This window comes from Gopherus flavomarginatus, chromosome 5 (genome assembly GCF_025201925.1).
Source record: "Gopherus flavomarginatus isolate rGopFla2 chromosome 5, rGopFla2.mat.asm, whole genome shotgun sequence".
Lineage (NCBI taxonomy): Eukaryota > Metazoa > Chordata > Testudines > Testudinidae > Gopherus > Gopherus flavomarginatus.
This window is the reverse complement of record NC_066621.1, coordinates 77,372,392-77,390,853: the sequence shown is the minus strand read 5'-3', so window position 1 is coordinate 77,390,853 and position 18,462 is coordinate 77,372,392. Positions and strand designations below refer to the sequence as shown.

The 18,462-nt window shown below is 44.8% G+C and overlaps 1 protein-coding gene across 2 annotated transcripts in view; it reads left to right on the top strand.

Moving 5' to 3' along the window:
• The window catches only part of ABTB2 (ankyrin repeat and BTB domain containing 2), a 221,828-nt gene that overhangs the window by 184,151 nt on the left and 19,215 nt on the right, over window positions 1-18,462 (top strand). For both annotated transcript variants that reach the window (XM_050955270.1, XM_050955269.1), the window contains 3 exons: window positions 6,826-6,978; window positions 14,409-14,574; window positions 18,348-18,437. In XM_050955270.1, coding sequence (XP_050811227.1) covers window positions 6,826-6,978; window positions 14,409-14,574; window positions 18,348-18,437 — 409 coding nt within the window. The remainder of the gene's footprint in view (window positions 1-6,825; window positions 6,979-14,408; window positions 14,575-18,347; window positions 18,438-18,462) is intronic.

Here is an 18,462-nt window from a genome sequence, read left to right as displayed (position 1 = left end):
GTTGAAGACATTCTAGGACTAGTTTGTTTTTGTTGCATTTTCAAGTGGAAAACTGCAAGGGCAGCTACATTACAGAAAAAAATTCTGCTGGGGTCATTCTGACAACTTCTGATAAAAAGATAGTCTTTACACGATTCATGGCTAACCTGTGGAACTCACTGCTTCTGATCTCAGCATCAAGAGCTTCGCGGTATTTTAAAAAAAGTTTAGACATTGATATGCATAATAACACCCACTGAATATTAAACTGTCCTCATGCTTTAATATATGAGCCAACCAGTAACTCATGGGGTTTAGGAAGAAGCTTCCCCTAGTGGTCAGTCTATTCCACAATTGTCCATTAAGCAACTCCTTGTCCCTTCCTTAGAAACATCTGGTGCTGGCCAATGTCAGAGACATGACACTAGTTGAGACAGACCTCTGGTCTGATCCAGTATAGCAGTTCCTACCTTCCTGTCCCAGCACACTTGCTAGGTCTCCTGGAGAGAAAAATATCTGGACCCTGAAAGAAATATGAGTCCTTTAGATGGAAGCTCTTTGGAGCCAGGAACATGTCTTAGCGTGCATTTTCTAAATCACTGTGCATGTTATTGTGTGTTCTTCCATAACTATATATTAAAAGAAGCAGTTTTTTTCTGCTGGCTAAAGCAAGGGGCTGGGAGTTGAGTCTGAGGTTCTAATCTGCCACTGATTTGTTGGGTGACTGTAGCAGGGCTTACCTGGTCTGGTTTTGGTTGCTGCTTCATGTTCCCTTCTTCCCTAGTTAATAAAACTCACAGTCTGACTGTTTCCTCAATAAACCTCCCTTTTCTGGGAGTCTGGTTTATTCATTTAAAGTTCAGAACAACATATCTTCCACCCAGCCTTCCTAGCTGTGTAACATCCTTGGTGCAGAGTTCTTAGCTCTGTCCATGCTGAGGCTTTCCCTGCGGGTTTCCCTCCCAAGCCTTCTGCCTAAGCACCGTAGAGAGTTACTCAGCCTGGGCCTCTTCTCTGGTCTTTTTCTGGTTATTCCCCTGCCAGGAATAGAGCACTCCCGCTCAGGTCTGCTGAAGGGCCAACTGTCTCTTTGACAATGACCTTGACCCATCCACATACCACAGATGAAATGGGCCCTAGCCATGCAGTTTGGGTCAAAATGTGGGGGTCGTTTGTGTCAGGTATTAATTATTCTTTGACTCCATCTCATACAGGAGTTCAGTTTAAGCCCTCTACCCCTCTCTCGGTCTGTGAATAGGTATGTTTTTGTCTTCTTCCTTGGGAGATGATAGCTAGGAAGGCAGCTGTTCTCCCTTGTCTTTTCTTTCTCTGTCTCTGTTTGGTGCCAATGGAAACAGTGTACAATACTAAGCTCCAAACCATACATCTGAAGATCTGGGATTTCTGTGCATGAGCAGTTTGCATATAATTCCCATAAATCGCATGGGGAGGAGTTAATGTGGCTCACACTTGACAGAGTGTGAATTATGGTGTTTACATATATTTTGAGATGCTCCCAGGTTTGCATGTATTTAAAGCAGCTACCTAGGATTAGGTAGCAGTAATTACAAATGGAGAAGATCTATTAAATCATCCAGTCCCATCACTGCCCTGGCAGTATAAAATCCACCAGCACAGGACATATCAAATCAGTAATGGGCTATTCCAGTTATGTCCCAGGACCAGCCCTGCCTGACCTGCCAGCAGAAAGAAAACCCTCTCTTTCTCTCCAAACACCAGCCTCTCCCCTCTGCTGCTGCTGTGCCACTGCTGGCCCCGGTTCTTCACTCCCTTATGCGTCTCACAGTAACCTAGCAGGAGACCAGAGTCCCAGCACAGAGAGAGAAGAAAGGAGGCATCAGGCAGAATGTCTCTTTCCCACTCCAACTCCCTCAATGCCCTAGTCATCTGGGTGAGAGAGAGGAGCCTCATAGGACATGAACAGAGGAGACCTCAGGGAGGAGGTAGAAATACTCTGGGAACAAGACAGAATAGAAGCCCCTGGGGCAATGCTCAGTAGATTCAACTGACGGCCTCTCATCCAAGATCCCAAGTAAGTACTTGGCTAGCTAGCCCATGCCGCTGCAGCTACAGTGCAGGCCAAATGTACATCTACCCAAGATGGAAATTACGCCCCAGTGTAGACATCCTTCAAGCATGTGATACCAGTGCTCAAATGGAAGGAAAATTGGGGTAAGTTCCTGCCACTCATGGAGCTCTCTCGTTCTTTCCATACGACTAACCCATGTCTTTTATAGATTCCAAGCCTAGAAGGGACCATTGCGATAATCTGGCCTGACTTCCTGTATAACAGAGGCCACAGAACTTCCCCCAAATAATTCCTAGAGCATAGCTTTTAGAAAGCAGCAAAGAGTCCTGTGGCACCTTACAGACTAACAGACGTATTGGAGCATGAGCTTTCGTGGGTGAATACCCACTTCGTCGGATGCATGTACATCCAGTCTTGATATAATAATTGTCAATGATGGAGACTCCTGGGTGGGTTGTTCCAATGATTAATTACCCTCACCGTTTAAAAATTCAGACCTTATTTTTGGTCTGAATTTGTCTAGGTTTAAATTCCAACCATTGGATTATGTTATACCTTTCTTTGATAAATTGAAGAGGCCATTATTAAATATGTGTTCCCAATGTAGGTACTTACAGACTGTAATCAAGTCACTCCTTAACCTTCTCTTTAAGTTAAATAGACAGAGTTCTTTGAGTCTATTACTGTAAGGCAAGTTTTCTTAACCCTTTAATCATTCTCGTGGCACTTCTCTGAACTTTCTCCAATTTACCATCATCCTTCTTGAATTGTGGACACCAGAACTGTATACAACACTCCAGCAGCAATTACCCTAGTGCTAAATATAAAAATAATATAACCTCTCTACTCCTACTCAAGATTTCCCTGTTTATGCTCCCAACGATGGCATTAGTCCTTCTAGCTACAGCGTTGCACTGGAACAGCTGATTATCCATCACGTCCAAATCTTTTTCAGTCACTGCTTCCCAGGATGGAGGCCCCCATTCTGTCAGTATGGCCTGCATTCTTTGTCCCTATACATATACATTTACTGTTAGCCATATTAAAACACGTGCTTGCACCCAACTTATCAAGCAATTCAGGTTGCTCTGGCTCAGTGACCTGGCCTCTTCATTATTTACTACTCCCCCAATTTGTGTGTGAGCACCAAACTTTATCAGTGATGATTTTGTTTTCTTCTAGGTTATTAATAAAAATGTTAAATAGCATCGGTTCAAGAACCGATCCCAGTAGGTCCTTACTAGAGACACACCCATTCAATGATGATTCCTCTTTACCATTACATTTTGAGACCTATCAGTAAGCCAGCTTTTAAACCAGTTAATATGTGCCATGTTAATTTTATATCATTCTAGTTTTTAATCAAAATGTCATGTGGTTACCAAGTCAGATGCCTTAGAGAAGTCTGTCTATTTATATTACCTTAATCAATCAATCAATCTTTCAATCTCATCAATAAAAACAGTTTAACAGAGGGGGCATGTCCCTAGGGTGCTGCTGCTGCTGCTTCTGAGGGGAGAGTTTCAAAGTCAGCAATATTTTGGGAGCTCCAGTTCAGCCTGGTGAACCTGTCAGGTGGTGAGCCTATCCCGCAGCAGAGAGGTTGTGTGGCTAAAAATACTTCTGAAGAGCTATTTTACCCTTTGTAAGAGACAAGTTGGCACTGAGTACCAAGTTGTTTCTAAACATGTTCCCATGGGATGATACCTCCTTCCCCCTTCCATGATTTTCTCTTGCTAATTAGCACAGTCTGTTTTCCAAGAATAGTTACAACCATTTTTGCTAGTGAACTTAATGTAACTTCCTTTGACAAGTACTGCTACTGCCTCTCTCTTTGATTATCGGTCTGAGAAAGCATTTTTGTTTAAATGGGCGGAGGAGGAGTAGATTCACCTTTCTGCAAGAAATATTCCCGTCTCCACCCCTGGAAACATGGAGTTTATCCCAAGCTGAAGGGCGAGAGAAATGCAGGAGTTTCTTGTTAAAACATTGTCAACATGTCACTGTCAGATATTAATCTCACACTTCACAAGATACACATGTGAGACGTGCCCATTCTATGCATCACTATCATGCGCTTCCCTAACACTCATGCTAGGTTACTCGGTTTTTTTAAGGCCCCTCCTTTAGGGAGAAACTGAATGAAGCAATGGTAGCTTTCTTCTGCTTTGAAAACAGAGTATGTTCTTGGACAATGTTGAGCCCCTGCAATCCAGGCACTGAGAGTCAGAACCTTTTCCAGAGCTGGATCACTCAGTTTTATGGGCTGCCAAATGTCTCTAAATGTTAAAAACTGCAAAGAGCAAGGCACATACATAAGTGTGTTGCTTAGCTTGAGGCATCTCCCATTAATTTTCTGAAAATATTTTTTTCCCCGTATTTTCCAAACTGTGGAATGATCAACCTTTGCCTGAAGGCAAAGGGCACCCCGGGTGAAAGGCCAGGTAGTGTGATAGTACCATTTATTTGGGGGGAAGTGTTGGCATTTCATCCCACTGAACTGGTCTGTCTCTCAGAGAGTTTCGATCACATAATAGCTGCAAGGATCTGTGCTGACATAGTAACACAAAGCTGCTCCTGTGAGCATGTCTAGGAGGGTCATATGAGCTGGGAAGAAAGGAAATAATTGTGTGAAAGGAGGAATATAAGGAAATCCATTCCTAGGGCAGAAGTCCCATGAACATGTAAAGCTTTCACAGCTAATCAGGAGCTGAAATCTTTGGTCACTTACCTGAAGAGATTGTGATTCCCCTGACTTGCACAGTAATATGGAGTGTTGGGGTTTAGGGCAAGGGGGAAGAGAACACTATAGCTTGGCATAAAGTTATTGCAATGAAATAAACAACTTTACTGAGGGCACAAGGCTAGCAGGAGAGTCATTTCAACAGAGACTGCAATGGTTTGGGCAGTTTGTTCCTACATTTAGGCGCATGTCTTAGTTTCAAAGGTGCTGAGCTGCTAACTTCCAGGGGAGCTGCAGGTACCCAGAACCTTTGTAAATCAGGCCACTATTTTTTCCTAGTTATGCAGCCAGCTCCCTTTTAACCCTATTCCCATTGGACCTCTGTGCTGTAGCGATATTCCTCTTGAGCACCAAGGGACATCTGTGCTTCAAAGGAGACAGACTGGCTACACGTGTGGTCATTCTGCCTCACAGACTTGATTTCTAGGGCCTAATGGACCAAGCAGGTAAGTGGGACAAGAGCAAAGCAACTAAAATTAGAAGAGCAGCCAGCAAGTGGCGAACAAACCCTTTTTTAAAATCTGAAGTTATTCCCTCTTGGTCACCACGTGACCTACCTCCTGCTCAGGAGTGAGATTTAAAGCCCTGAAAATTCTGCTCAGGTCAATAAACTTTTTTATCCCACAAGCCCTTCAAATTCAAGGTCTGCTGGTGACTTTGTGACTGCCGTTGGCGTCCCATCACCAGAGGAGGGAATCCCACACATTCTGGAATGGGACAGAAGCCTAGTGAGTGTTCGCTGTTTGTCTGTGGAAAAACATACCTGACACGTAGCTCTAACAGTTCTGCAGAGACCTAGAGGGCTAAATGTGTAGAAATGGAGACCTGATCTGTGTGTGCTAGGAATGTAGAGTGAGAAAAGCCACTGATATTAAGAGCACAAAACATGGATTAACTGAATGTCAAGGGGGAGCCTTGAGTAAGTTTGGTTAATTGAATAGTCAAGGATATTTTCAATGTCATAATGGATGGTCAGATCTTTGTAACAAATCCCATGTGCTAGAGACAACAAAGCTGTGTCAGTCCCAGGCTATTAGAGAGACAAGGTAGGCAGGGCGGTCCCTAGCTATTCTGGGGCCCTACACATCCTCCCCCGTGGGGGGGAAAGGGGGAAGCCTCTGCGGAGGGGCAGCGGGACCCAGTCCTCCGTGGGGGGGGGGGGCTGCCTTGGGGGGTAGGAGGGAACCACCCCCCAGCACTCACCGGCAGCGCGGCTGGGGGCAGGCCTGCACTTCCCACTGCCGGTGAGTGCAGGCCTGGCCATGCTGCCGAGCTCAGGGGCGTGGGGCTGGAGCGGAGCAGGGGCAGGAGGAGGTGGGGAGGGGGCAGGGTGGAGGAGGACGGGGGCTTGGGGAAGAGCCGGAGCAGGGGCTGGAGCAGCACACAGCTGCTCAGGGCACCAGGAAATTTGGTGCCCCAAATTTCCTGGTGCCCTAAGCTGCTGCATACTTTGCGTATGGGTAAGGATGGCCCTGAAGGTAGGTGAGGTAATATCTCTGTCCCCAACAGAAGTTGGGTCAATAAAAGATATTGTCTCACCCACCTTGTCTCTCTACAGACAACAGTGCATTTATTATATAAATCACTCACATATGAGGAGCTAGGACAAACCATTCAGCTCCAAAACTACAAGCCTCAACCACTTGACCTAAAAGAGCCCATCGGTAGCTAGGAGCAGTAGCAGGCCCCTTAACCTTCTGCGGCCTAGAAACCAGGAGGCAACATTCTTTGTTCACTTAGTCTCACGCACTGTCACATATCTGAACGTGACTCCGTCTGGGGTAAACTGAAGTTCAGATAATCTGGGCTGAGCTGTCAAAACTCTCATCCCAAATCCAGTTATTTTTTAGCTGTTGAACTATCAGTCAGCTGCACTTGGCTAAAGAGGCAGACTTCACTTTTGCAGGAGGAGTTTTATCAAGAGATAAAACAGGGAGCCTTCTGGCCCGCGTCCCAACATTCATGTCTAGGAAACTGTGGAGTACATTTTATCTCACCATGCAAGATAACAAACCAGCATTGACTGTAATGGGTCTCTTCACTCTCTGCACAGGCCCTTCATGCTTCTGCCCCCGCTGATGGAGTGGATGCGAGTGGCTATCACCTACGCTGAGCATCGGCGCAGTTTAACTGTGGACAGCGATGATATCAGGCAGACGGCCAGGCTGCTCTTACCAGGACTGGACTGCGAACCACGGCAGCTGAAGTATGTGGGCTTATCTTTACATTCAGTTATAATAATCATAGCACTTTGCCCTTCTGTATCACCTTCCATTGGAGGACGATCTCAAAACACTTTATAAACATCACTGAATTTAGCCTCACAGCACTCCTGTGGGCTAAGAAAGTTTTATCCTGATTTTACGGATCAGGCCCACAGAGATTGTGACTTGCCCTCTGTCATGCACACAGTCTGTGGCAGAGACAGGCTGAGAATATAGGGAGACTGATTCCCAGACACCAGTGTTAACCACAAGATCATTCTTTGCCTCTTTAAATACCCTGGTGAAGAGCCTAAGTCTAAAGCCTTAGACTTAAAGAGAGCCTTCATCCACACATAGATTGCTCATAATTTTACAGTAAGATGGGGCCGCTAGTACTCACTTGAGTTTCATTCATTTTCTATATTCTGCCAAGTTTACTGGTGTTAGCACTGATTTTGGTATTGTGCAATTATTTTGTGGTACCCTAGCCAGAAATGTACACATTAGTGCAAAGTGAATTTTTCCTCCTTAAATTAATCCCACTGCATTTAATTAATGAAGACTTTGCAGTGGACACATAAATAAAAATAAATGATATTTGTAACATACTTTGTAAGGAAAAAATGTACTGTTACTTTTAGGTCTTTTGTGTGAAGGAGGGAGGTTGATCTAGTGGTTGCAGCAAGGGGTTTTTAGTTGGGATTTCTGGGTTCTATTCTTCGCTTTTCTACTGATTTTCTGTGTGGCATAGGAGAAGTTACTTAACTTTCCTGTGCCTCAATATTTACCACCCTCAAAAGGTGTTGCAAAGCTGAAGTAAAGAAAGTAAAAGGCTCTTGAGGTTCTCAGATGGCACTGCAGAAAGGCAAGCTATCAGCATGCTCTCTTGCTAGTTTCAGGAGTTCTCCTTTCAATATTAGTTTCATAGTTCTTTTTTTCAATCTTTCCTCTAGATTGAAGGAACTGTTCAAAACACAGTCTGAGACTTCCCACTTCAAAGGTATCCTGTGTTGTTTTAATCTCCACAGGTTTTTGTAAATCCAGTAGAGAGAGATTGTATATAAAACACAAATGGCTCCTTAATTTCTAGGTTACATGTAGAAAAAAGAGGAAAGGGTTTTTCAGGTTCTGTTTCAGAAGTGTATTGATCTAAATTAAAGGGAAATTCCTAGACACAAACTTTGATAAGGTAGAATTAAGGCTGAGAGTACATACCGATAAACGTCAGGTTAAAAGTGTTACAGGGCCATTGTCATTACCACACAAAGCCATCTTTAGAAACCCAGGCAATCTAGATACTCATATGAATGAATGGAGTGAGGGGGAGGAAAGAGGACAGGGATTCAGCCACAACATGTGGAATATACAGGAATTCAATTCTGTATTCTGATTGGTGAGAGAGGAGTTTCAAAAATGGCTCTTGGAAGGAGTCTGGTGAAGGTTTCTATCCATGTTGTTCTGATTACAGGGGAAAAGAAAAAATCTGTAAGAAAAACCAGATGCTTTTCCTACCCACACCCAGGGCCGTCCTTAGGATTTATGGTGCCCTAGGTGGGATTATTAAACTGGTGCCCCTGTGCCTGTCTTGCTCTTAGCAACACAAACATAAGCTTACACTATTGGAAAACTTGCCACATGCATGTTATTAAAACCAGTTTAACGTAGTTAAGCACACTGTAATGCTGATGGACTAGCACTAAAGAAGTAGCACTATAGAAAAAATTCTGATTTGACAGAATGATGCAAATAATATAATTTTTTTAATTTGTCAACATTTTATTGGAAAGTTATATGAAGAGGTATTGACACAAGGATTTGTTTTTAATTAAAAGCAATCTTTCTGGCTTTTTTGGCTGCAAAATCAGGCATAATGTCATCGTATGACAGAGACAAAGTGATGTCTTGTTCGACTGCAAGAATAGCAAGACCAGTCAAGTGTTCCTGACTCCTTGTAGAGCGGAGATAGTTTTTAACGTTTTAGTTTTGAGAAACTCCATTCTCCTGATGCTACTGTTACAGGAATTGTCGGTAGAATACGAGTGGCAATGTACACATTAGGATATATGTCAAGAAGTTTGTTGGTATGAGTAAACTGTACAGTGTCCATCATCGATTTTGCATGTGGCAACACGGATGACAGTATACTCAGTTCTTCATGCAGTTCAAGTCCATTTAAATCAAAATGGTAGCTGTGCTTCAGGAGGCTTTCTAGGTCAGGGGTCCCCAGCGCGGTGCCCGTGGGTGCCCTGGCGCCCACAGGGGCCTCTCAGTGCACCTGTGTACTGGCCGTCGGACAAGCATCTGCTGAAATGCCAGCGAAATTCGGCGGCATTTTTGCGGCAATGCCTCTGGATGATGCCGCTTGCTGCCAATAAGCAGCGTCACCCAGAGGCATCGCCGCTGAAATGCCGCCAAATTTCAGCGGCATTTTGGTGGATGCTCATCCACTGCCACGGTTCTTTGTCTGGCGGGTGCCAGATGAAAAAGGTTGGGAACCACTGCTCTAGGTTCTTGCACTTTGTCATTAGTTGCTCTTGTTTTCCTATTTTGTTGAATTTAGTCCTGCTCAGCCCGCTACCAGCAGAGTGAATGGAACCCCAGGCCGACAGCGGGTTGAGTGCCTCAGCCAGGGTCTCAGCCACCGGCCTTCTCAGCCCGCTGCCAACCTGGGGTTCCTTGGGGGTCCCCAGGCCAGCAGTGGGTGCTGAGTGGGGCCAGCGGCCAGGACCCCAGGTGGCAATGGGGCGGCCGCCGGAACCCCAGAGCAGTGGTGGGCTCAGCCGCTCAGCCTGCCACTGCGTGCCATCAAAAATCAGCTCGCATGCCACCTTTGGCACATGTGCCGTAGGTTGCCGACCCCTTCTCTATACATTAGTAAGGAGATGAGCATATTACTGTTGTTGGAGGGCTCTATTTAGCAGTAACAGGACTATAGGAAAGTCAGTCAACATTTTTTGTTTCTCTAATGAAAACTGGCCCACTCCCTTCCCCATACCAAACTTGACACAAATAATTGTCAACTTAATTTTCTGTTTTTGGCTAAGATATTGATTTAAAAAAATATTGAAATTGAATTCAGGATTGTTAGCAAGCATTTTTGGGGACCAAATTTGTTAAATGACAATCTAAATGGAAACACAGTACTGCTTTCATGCTCGGCTCACCCTGCAGCCAGCTGGTCCAGCAGCTGCAGTAGAGGAGGAGATGGGTGGAAAACTGCAGGACCCCAAAATCCACCTCTTGGGGTGCAGAGTGGCAACAGCAGCAGCAAACCCTCAGGTCTGATCACATGCCAATGGGCAGCACTGCCAGCCCAACTGACCATGGTGAAATTAGCACAGCATCTGATCTCAGGGACGGGGCACCCATGAAGCCACAGCAGCTCATCCTGCCCTGTGCAGTTCCCCCTGGATGAGATGGATCAGTGCCAGCCCAGGGGAGAGACACGCTTTCCAGCTAGGTTGTCCAGATCCAGATGTCCTGATTTTATAGGGCCAGACCCGATATTTGGGGCTTTGTCTTATATAGGTACCAATTGCCACCAGCTAGGGTGACCAGATAGCAAGTGTGAAAAACCAGGATGGGGGTGGGGGGAGAATAGGAGCCTATATAAAAAAAGACCCCAAAATCGGGACTGTCCCTATAAAATTGGGACGTCTGGTCACCCTACAGGTGAGTTCCTTCTCTCACCCCTTCCCAGAGACCCCAGCAGCCAATCCCCTCCCTCAGACTGTGCTGCATTCATCTCTCTCTAGGACCCAGCAGCCCTGCTCTTACATGCTCCCCTGCTTCCCATCTGTCCAGGCTCCCAGCAGAGCGGTGCCTCCAGACCTAGTGGTGCCCTAGGCGGCTGCCTGTTCTGCCTATGGCTAAGGACGGCCCTGCCCACACCCATTTTTTTTCTCCCGCCTTTCACCAGACCTCTCCAAGGACATAATGATACACCATGAATCTTTCTATGCAACCAAGGCAGCCTTTGCATCAAATAATGCACATCATGTTTGCAGCAGAGGGCAGAAATCACAAGTCAGAATTGAGCTTCATAAGCTGTTTGTTCTGACCCTTCTTTTATAAGCTGTTATCCCAAAGACCCATGTTGGTGTTTTTGGAGCTGGGAACATTGTCTGTGCTGCATGGAAAAAAATGTTGAAAAGAGGGAGGTATCACTATTCTAATGCCAGTGACATGACCTTCCCACTTACAGGAAGCAATTGGCTAGTGATTAGAGCAAGTGACAGGGAGTCAGGACTCTTGGGTTCTATTCCCAGCTGTACCTCTGGCTGAATGTGTGACCTTAGGCAAATCACAACTGCTCTGTCCCTCCATTGCATTGTCCACAAAGTACGATGATAATTCCCACCTCGCAAAAGGATTCTGTCACTTGGAGGGGATTCGTGGATGAAAGGCAGTGGAGAAGGGCAAAGTGCTGTTGTTATAATGACCTCTGTCCTGAAACTGTATATATCTATCTTCTGATAGATTCCTTAGACAAATAGTTCTCCACACCTGTTTGTTTGTGAGACAGTGAATATAAGATTTTCAAGCCAGCGCTCTCCATGTATTATTTCAAAGTGATCTGTAAACATCGTCACTCCTCACCCGGACAGTACCTGCTTAAATGGACACCATCAACTTAAAAACCACCTGGCTGTCTGAGATAGCGTCACCTATTGTTTCAAGTCATAGCTAAGATCACTGTAACAGAGAGATGAGAGCTAAAGGTATTTCTCTATTTTTCTAATTGGTGTATTTGACAGCACTGTGTGTGTTCTCCGTTTCACTATTTCCGTAGTGTTGGTTAAGGAGTTTCTCCTTGTTTTGCACAGAGCACTTACTTTGAAACTAGGACAAAGTGATTGTAGAGCCAAACAAATTAGCAAAGTAGAGTAGCAGCTCAAGGGCTGGTACAGCACTTGAAGATGCATTTCACTCATTTTCTGAAATTCACTAGACTTCAAGTTGACAGAAGCTAATTGTTCCCAGGGGAACATAGGAATATAGTATCATAATAACATTTATCATAGAAGTGTGGTCTGTTTGTCCATCTAATCACTTACCCTACCTCCAGGATTGACTGTTTATCCACCTATGGCCTCTAGCAGTGGTCATTGGTCCTTCACCTGTTACCTTACCTCTGGCAGTAGCTATTGGCCTGTTTACTGCACTCATCTTTCTCCAGTGCCTGATGATTCAGAGAGCCGACGCCTCCCCATACACACCTTTTTACTGAACTGCCCTAATAACTACAAGCTAATATATGAAAAATCTCTCACAATAACAAAATCCCAAGACTGTAATGTTACCTTCCTACTGAATTTTTCCTAGGAAATACTTAGACATTAGCTCCTTTCTGAAGGAAGGTGTTCTGCCCTGGGCATAGTTGCCACCTCTCTGAATAGCCCTTGGACACTTGCATAACCTGTGAGGCACCTGTCCCACTTGCTAGAGGCAGGAGATTTGAGGTGATTTTCCAGTGTAGGTCTCTGCATTGTGGGGTGAAGTTAGGACCCACTGAACCCATCTAGTCATAGCTGCAGTGTGGTTTTCTGTCCACAGTGGGGAGAAACACCATTGTAAGTGGCACCTGCTCATCTGGGCCTGAGCTGAAGGCCTTGTCCCAGGCACTGCAAACCAACACTTGTAAAATGACCGAGGTGGCGGAAAAATGCTGTTGCAAGACTTTGTACAGGCAATACAAGGTATTCCAACCAAGTGAGTGTTGTAACACATTTTCACCTAGTGTAGGCAAGATCTTAGTAAGAGCTAACGGGCAACCTTGTGCAGTGTATTAGCCCAAGAAGCTATTCTGTGTGGCCATGGGCAACTTCTTGAAGGTATCTAGTCTTAAACCAAAACAATGTTCCTACTTAGCTCCCCTGGCTAGAGGCTCACATTGGACTCGTAGACTTTAGGGTCAGAAGGGACCAATATGATCATCTAGTCTGACCTCCTGCATAAAGCAGGCCACAGAACCCTACCCATCCACTTCTATAACAAACTCCTAACCTATGACCGAGTTATTGAAGTCTTCAAATTGTGGTTTGAAGACCTTAAGCTGCAGAGAATCCACCAGCAAGTGACCCATGCCCCACGCTGCAGAGGAAGGCGAAAAACCTCCAGGGCCTCTGCCAATCTGCCCCAGAGGAAAATTCCTTACCGACCTCAAATATGGCGATCAGCTAAACCCTGAGCATGTAGGCAAGACTCACCAGCCAGCACTCAGGAAAGAATTCTCTGCACTAACTCAGATCCCATCCCATCCAACATCCCATCACAGACCACTGGGCATACTTATCTGCTGATAATCAAAGATCAATTGCCAAAATTGACTCTCACCTAGTGTTCCTCATGCTGGTAGATCACCAAAGTCCTCATCTGATTTTTGGCTGTGGTGTTGTTCTGGACTCCCATGTACAATCAGGCCAGCCACTAGACGGGTGAAGGACTTTGCTAAGTGGACAAGTTTGTTGTGGCATCTGGCTGCCATTTGTCATCCACCTGCAAAGACAAGAGCATGAAAAGTTACCAGATAAGTTTGAGGCCCTGAGTAAGTTTCATGCACAGCCTTCTAAGTAAAACCATGAATGCATTACTTCTCTGGCAGCGCATGCAAAGTTTCAAAAAAATGTTAAAATATGTTGAGGTTGTCTAAATTTTCAAAGGAAGTTGGCAGCCAAATACTGCAGCAGCTGGGAGTTGGCGCAAGAGCCTGTGTCAGGACAAGCTGCCAGTGAAGAGGCAGCAAATGAAATCACACAATGTGGGTGACCATGTCAAGGTCCAGTTGAGATAGGAAATGCCTACAACCTGGTAATGTTCCTTCAGTGCACAAGAGAGGCTCCCAGGCTCGGAATTCAGATGTCTCTCAAAGGATAAGTCTGGAGACTTACAATAATCTCCAGACTCCCTTATCTTGTTTAGAAGCAGATAGCTTGGTAGCTGTCAAGAGGAGGAAAATGGAAGGATAGGAGCCTAATATAAATATAGGTCCCAGGAGTAAGTTTGATTTTATTGGGGTGGATCTGAGAATGGTTTGCCACCCAAAAGAGGATATGGACAATCTTCATTATAATGCAGGGATGAAAAAATGTGGGAGTAAGGTGATAAAACGGAAAATCTTGATAGGCAAAATCTTATTTGGGAATAATAGCCAGGCTCTTACATAGAGCCATAATGATTATTTAATCATGGAACTATATTTGTACTTCTTATTTCAACAAAGTTCTTCTCCCTCTTGTTCTCTGAATATGATTTCATATACATTTGATGCATTACAATTATATAACAAATAAACATTTCTGCAGGCAAAATAGAAAAACCCAAGAATGGAGCGTAAAGCCATGTGGAGAAGCAGTACTATAACTAATTGCTAATTTAAAACACAAACCCTCCTGAAATGATTGCTGCACTTTTTGGCCTTTGTCCTCAACAGGCCTGAATGCTGTTTTAGCTCCTTCCGAAGACTGGACGCTAAGGCTGCTACTGAAAGATTCCAGCAGGACCTGGGTTTCCGAATGTTAAATTGTGGAAGGACTGATCTGATCAACCAAGCTATAGAGGCGCTGGGACCTGATGGGGTTAACACAATGGATGATCAGGTATATGAGAAGACCCTGAGACGGTTTCCCTGCATGAAGAAATGAAATATTTTCTGTAGAGGCAAATCAGTACATGATGACTTTTTATCTAGCTGAGCTTTTCTCAAGTTCTAGCTTGGGTTAGCCTGTGAACTCTTTAAGAGAATTGTTTCTACATCATTTGCTGAGCCCCTCCATTCTCTGGAATACTTTATGGCATGTCTCTGATAGAAATGGGGGATAGATTAGTATTCAGGATATAGAATAGGAAAGCTAGATTTTGTCTTGCACCTAAATGTTTCCAAAATTAAGATCCCTACATGCGTGCTGCCAGTGGCTGTCACCTCTGGTTCTTCAGTTGAAATTCAGGTCAGGTCAGTGAGTGACCAAAAGGTGTTACTATCTGATGGCTTTTGAGTGACCTGTATGAAGTGAGTTAGATGCTGCTCTTAGCTAGAGTGACTAGATAGCAAATGTGAAAAATTGGGACAGGGGTGGGGGCTAATAGCATATGTAAGAAAATATCGGGACTGTCCCAATAAAATCGGGACATCTGGTCACCCTACTCTTAGCCCAGTTCCCAGTGGACATGCAAAAAGCCCCAGTTTGAACTCGCTACAGAGAGGCCAAGAAGAACTCAACAGGCAGATGACTTCTCTACCCTTTCACTTCTGAAGTGGTCTCTTCAGATCCGAGTTGAGGCACATGAGCCAAATAGCCTGGAACTGCCCATGCTGACTCTGTCCCAATGATTACCCATGGACTTCCGTACAGGGCACCTTTCCTTGCACTGAATTTACTTTGAATTAAAATATTACTTTGAGATATCTCTAGTGCTGCACATTATTGCAGGGTTGCAAACTATATTTAAATAGACCCACCTTCACAAATGCACATACTCCTTGCTTCTGCAAAAAAAAATAAAATTGCTTGTTTACGGGCATTGTCCATGCAAGGTGGTTGTGCACAGGTGAGTTATTAGATGAACAGTGACCTGATTTACATAGGCATTGTGGGCATAGGGGCAGCAGCACACATTTGTGGGACACCCTGGAGGAAGACTAGTGCCACTTTTAAAACAATACAGATGGCTCCAGTCTGTTTTGTTTCATGAAAATCTGCCACTTGGGATTTTTTTCCCCTCACATTTTTGTGGTTTCAGGATATAAAGCCCAGAGGACTTTTGTTCTTTCAAAACAGATCTTTGATATTTTTTGCCTCTGATGCTTTGTTTGGTGACCTGCTGATTTATTTATCCTCACACCAAAGAAATCACAGCCCAGAGCCCATTGCTCTTGACTGAGGATTTTTTCCCCTGCAGCCAGACAGAGGGTGGGGGGTTGTTTTTCAGCCAAACTCTGCACTTTGATGGGTTTTGCTGACAGCACAAGTTAAGAGGTTTAAGACTTTGTAAACACTTGATAGCATAGTCTCATTATCACCTGATTGATGTCATATTGTAGCCAATCCTGTTGGAGGATTTCATTAAACTAGTGTTAAGTATCGCTGTACTGGTGCTTGCTTTGTGCCTCCTCAGCAGAGGACACCTTTCCCAAATGTACAGCCCAGAATCCTGGCATCTTATTGACTAATGAGGCTTGGAGGAGGATGTCTACGGAGACATTGCTGCTCTGTGATTAGCCACTTGTATCACTGTGAAACAATGTGAGACCCTTCTTCTCTTCTCTCAGAGGCATGAGGAGGATGGTTCCTCTGCTGCATTACCAGCTAAAGATGGGGTTAAATCAAAACCGTAGATGTCAACTCTACCATCTGTGGGATCTGGATCCAGATCTAAACTTTGCAGCTGGCACCTGTTTCTGTAATGGGATGTGCCAGAGCCATTCTGCCTATGGAAAACTGACGTAAGGCCTGGAAACAGAACCCAGGTCTATTGGACAGCAGGGTGGAGTACTAACCAAAGGGACACGAAGCCAGCCAAGTTGATATATTCATATTAGACCGGGGTTTCCCAAACAGGGGTTGCCGCTTGTGTAGGGAAGGCCCCTGGCGGGCCAGGCCAGTGTGTTTACCTGCCCTGTCTGCAGGTCTGGCTGATCGCAGCTCCCACTGGCCGTGGATTGCTGCTGGAAGCTGCCCAGTGGGAGCTGCTGGAAGCTCCCATTGGCCCCGAGCAGCAGTTCGCAGCCAGTGGGAGTCGCGATCGGCCGGACCTGCAGACGGGGCAGGTAAACAAACTGGCCTGCCCTGCCAGAAGCTTTCCCTACATAAGCGGCAACCCCTGTTTGAGAAACCCTGTATTAGACTTACCCTGGCTAAAGGAAATCATTCTTAAAATGCTACACGGTAGGCAGGAATCTCTGAGTCATTACAGGCAGGTGTGACTGCCCCACTTGTGGCAAGCAGAGATGGACAAAACTTACCTGGTAAAGGCCACCCAATCAAATGAAAGTGAGACAGCCGCTGACCCCACCATTCAGAACCAGGTTCAGATTTTGAAAGCGTTTGTTCAGACCCAGCTCTAGTCATAGTCCCAATACTCAGAGTAGAGTTACTGAGGTTTGAGCTTGGGGCACGGTCTTGGGCTGATTTATGGTTTTCATTGGATGCCATTCGTTACTCATTGGTTTCATATGGTTCTGTGGGAAAAAAAATAAAACTCAGAGGTTTGGGGTGAGTTTCCTTTTGAGTTCTTGGTTTTTATCTAAACCTGAAATACAGATTAAAACTTGTGGAGAGGGAAGTGTAAAACTCCCATGAATCAAATGGAAAGATGGGGTTGTACAAACCCCTTAGAATTGAACCCATGAGTTTGGCAGGGCTCTAGTTACAAATAGAGATGGCCCAGAACCTAAACCACAGCTTTAACTCTGAATCCACAGCTGAATTTCCTACCCTTGTAACGGGCCTGCATCAAAGCCAAACCCAAGCTCTAAGCATTCCCAAAGAACGCAGTTTCAGCTCCAGATCAGAACTGTCCCAAATTTGGGGGCATTCAGATTCTGGCCTTTTCAGAGAGAAGCTTAAGCAGCATGTGTGGGATCCAAACTCCACACCTAGCATTTGGAGCCAGGGTTTGATTCAGGCCCTTTTGTGTGGCAATGAGGCTGAATTATTGTTTGATTAGTGCAGAGATGCCCCCTGTGAAAAATTCAATCAAATAACATTTAAAAAGCCCAGAGAATGAAAAGTGAAAAAACCTGAGATGTGAGCTTCAATTTATTTCATCATGACAGCATTTTGGCCATTAGCATCCTGGGCTTGGCTATTTTTGGAGTGATTTGTTTGTAAATAGGGCCAGTCTAGCTCATGAGTAATCTCTGGGTGGTCATTGTTTAAACAGAGAGAAAGTAAGAGAGAGAGATTTTATGGGTAGAAATGTTCTGTCAGTGCTGAAATACTTTAACAAATATTGTTTTACCAATGGAGACTGTGTTTGCCAAGAAAACACCTCTGTTTCTTCTAATTTCTGCTTAAGTTTCCCTGGCCCAGGAGGATGCAAGGAGCTCCGTTCCTTTCCTGCTGCCTCTAAAACATGGCTCAATGCAAAGATTAAGATTTTAAATAACCCATTTAAAATTATTGCTAGCTCATTTGCGATTTATTCGATGTAGGACACGTCACATTCCGATTTTAATGTCTTGATTTCTCCCACAGCACGCAGAAATCGCAAACGCATATACATCTCCCATGCACACGCACACACGTTTTACATCACGCACTGCACATATACGTAGATACATACAGTACAGACCCAGTCCCATCGGCCACTTTGGCAGTTGGATTCTCTGTTGTTAGACATGTCTAACTGTTGCTGACTTTTCTTCCTGAAGGGCATGACCCCACTAATGTACGCCTGTGCTGCTGGAGACGAAGCCATGGTCCAGATGCTGATTGATGCTGGAGCAAATTTGGATATACCAGTAAGTAAGGGCCAAACCCAGGAAA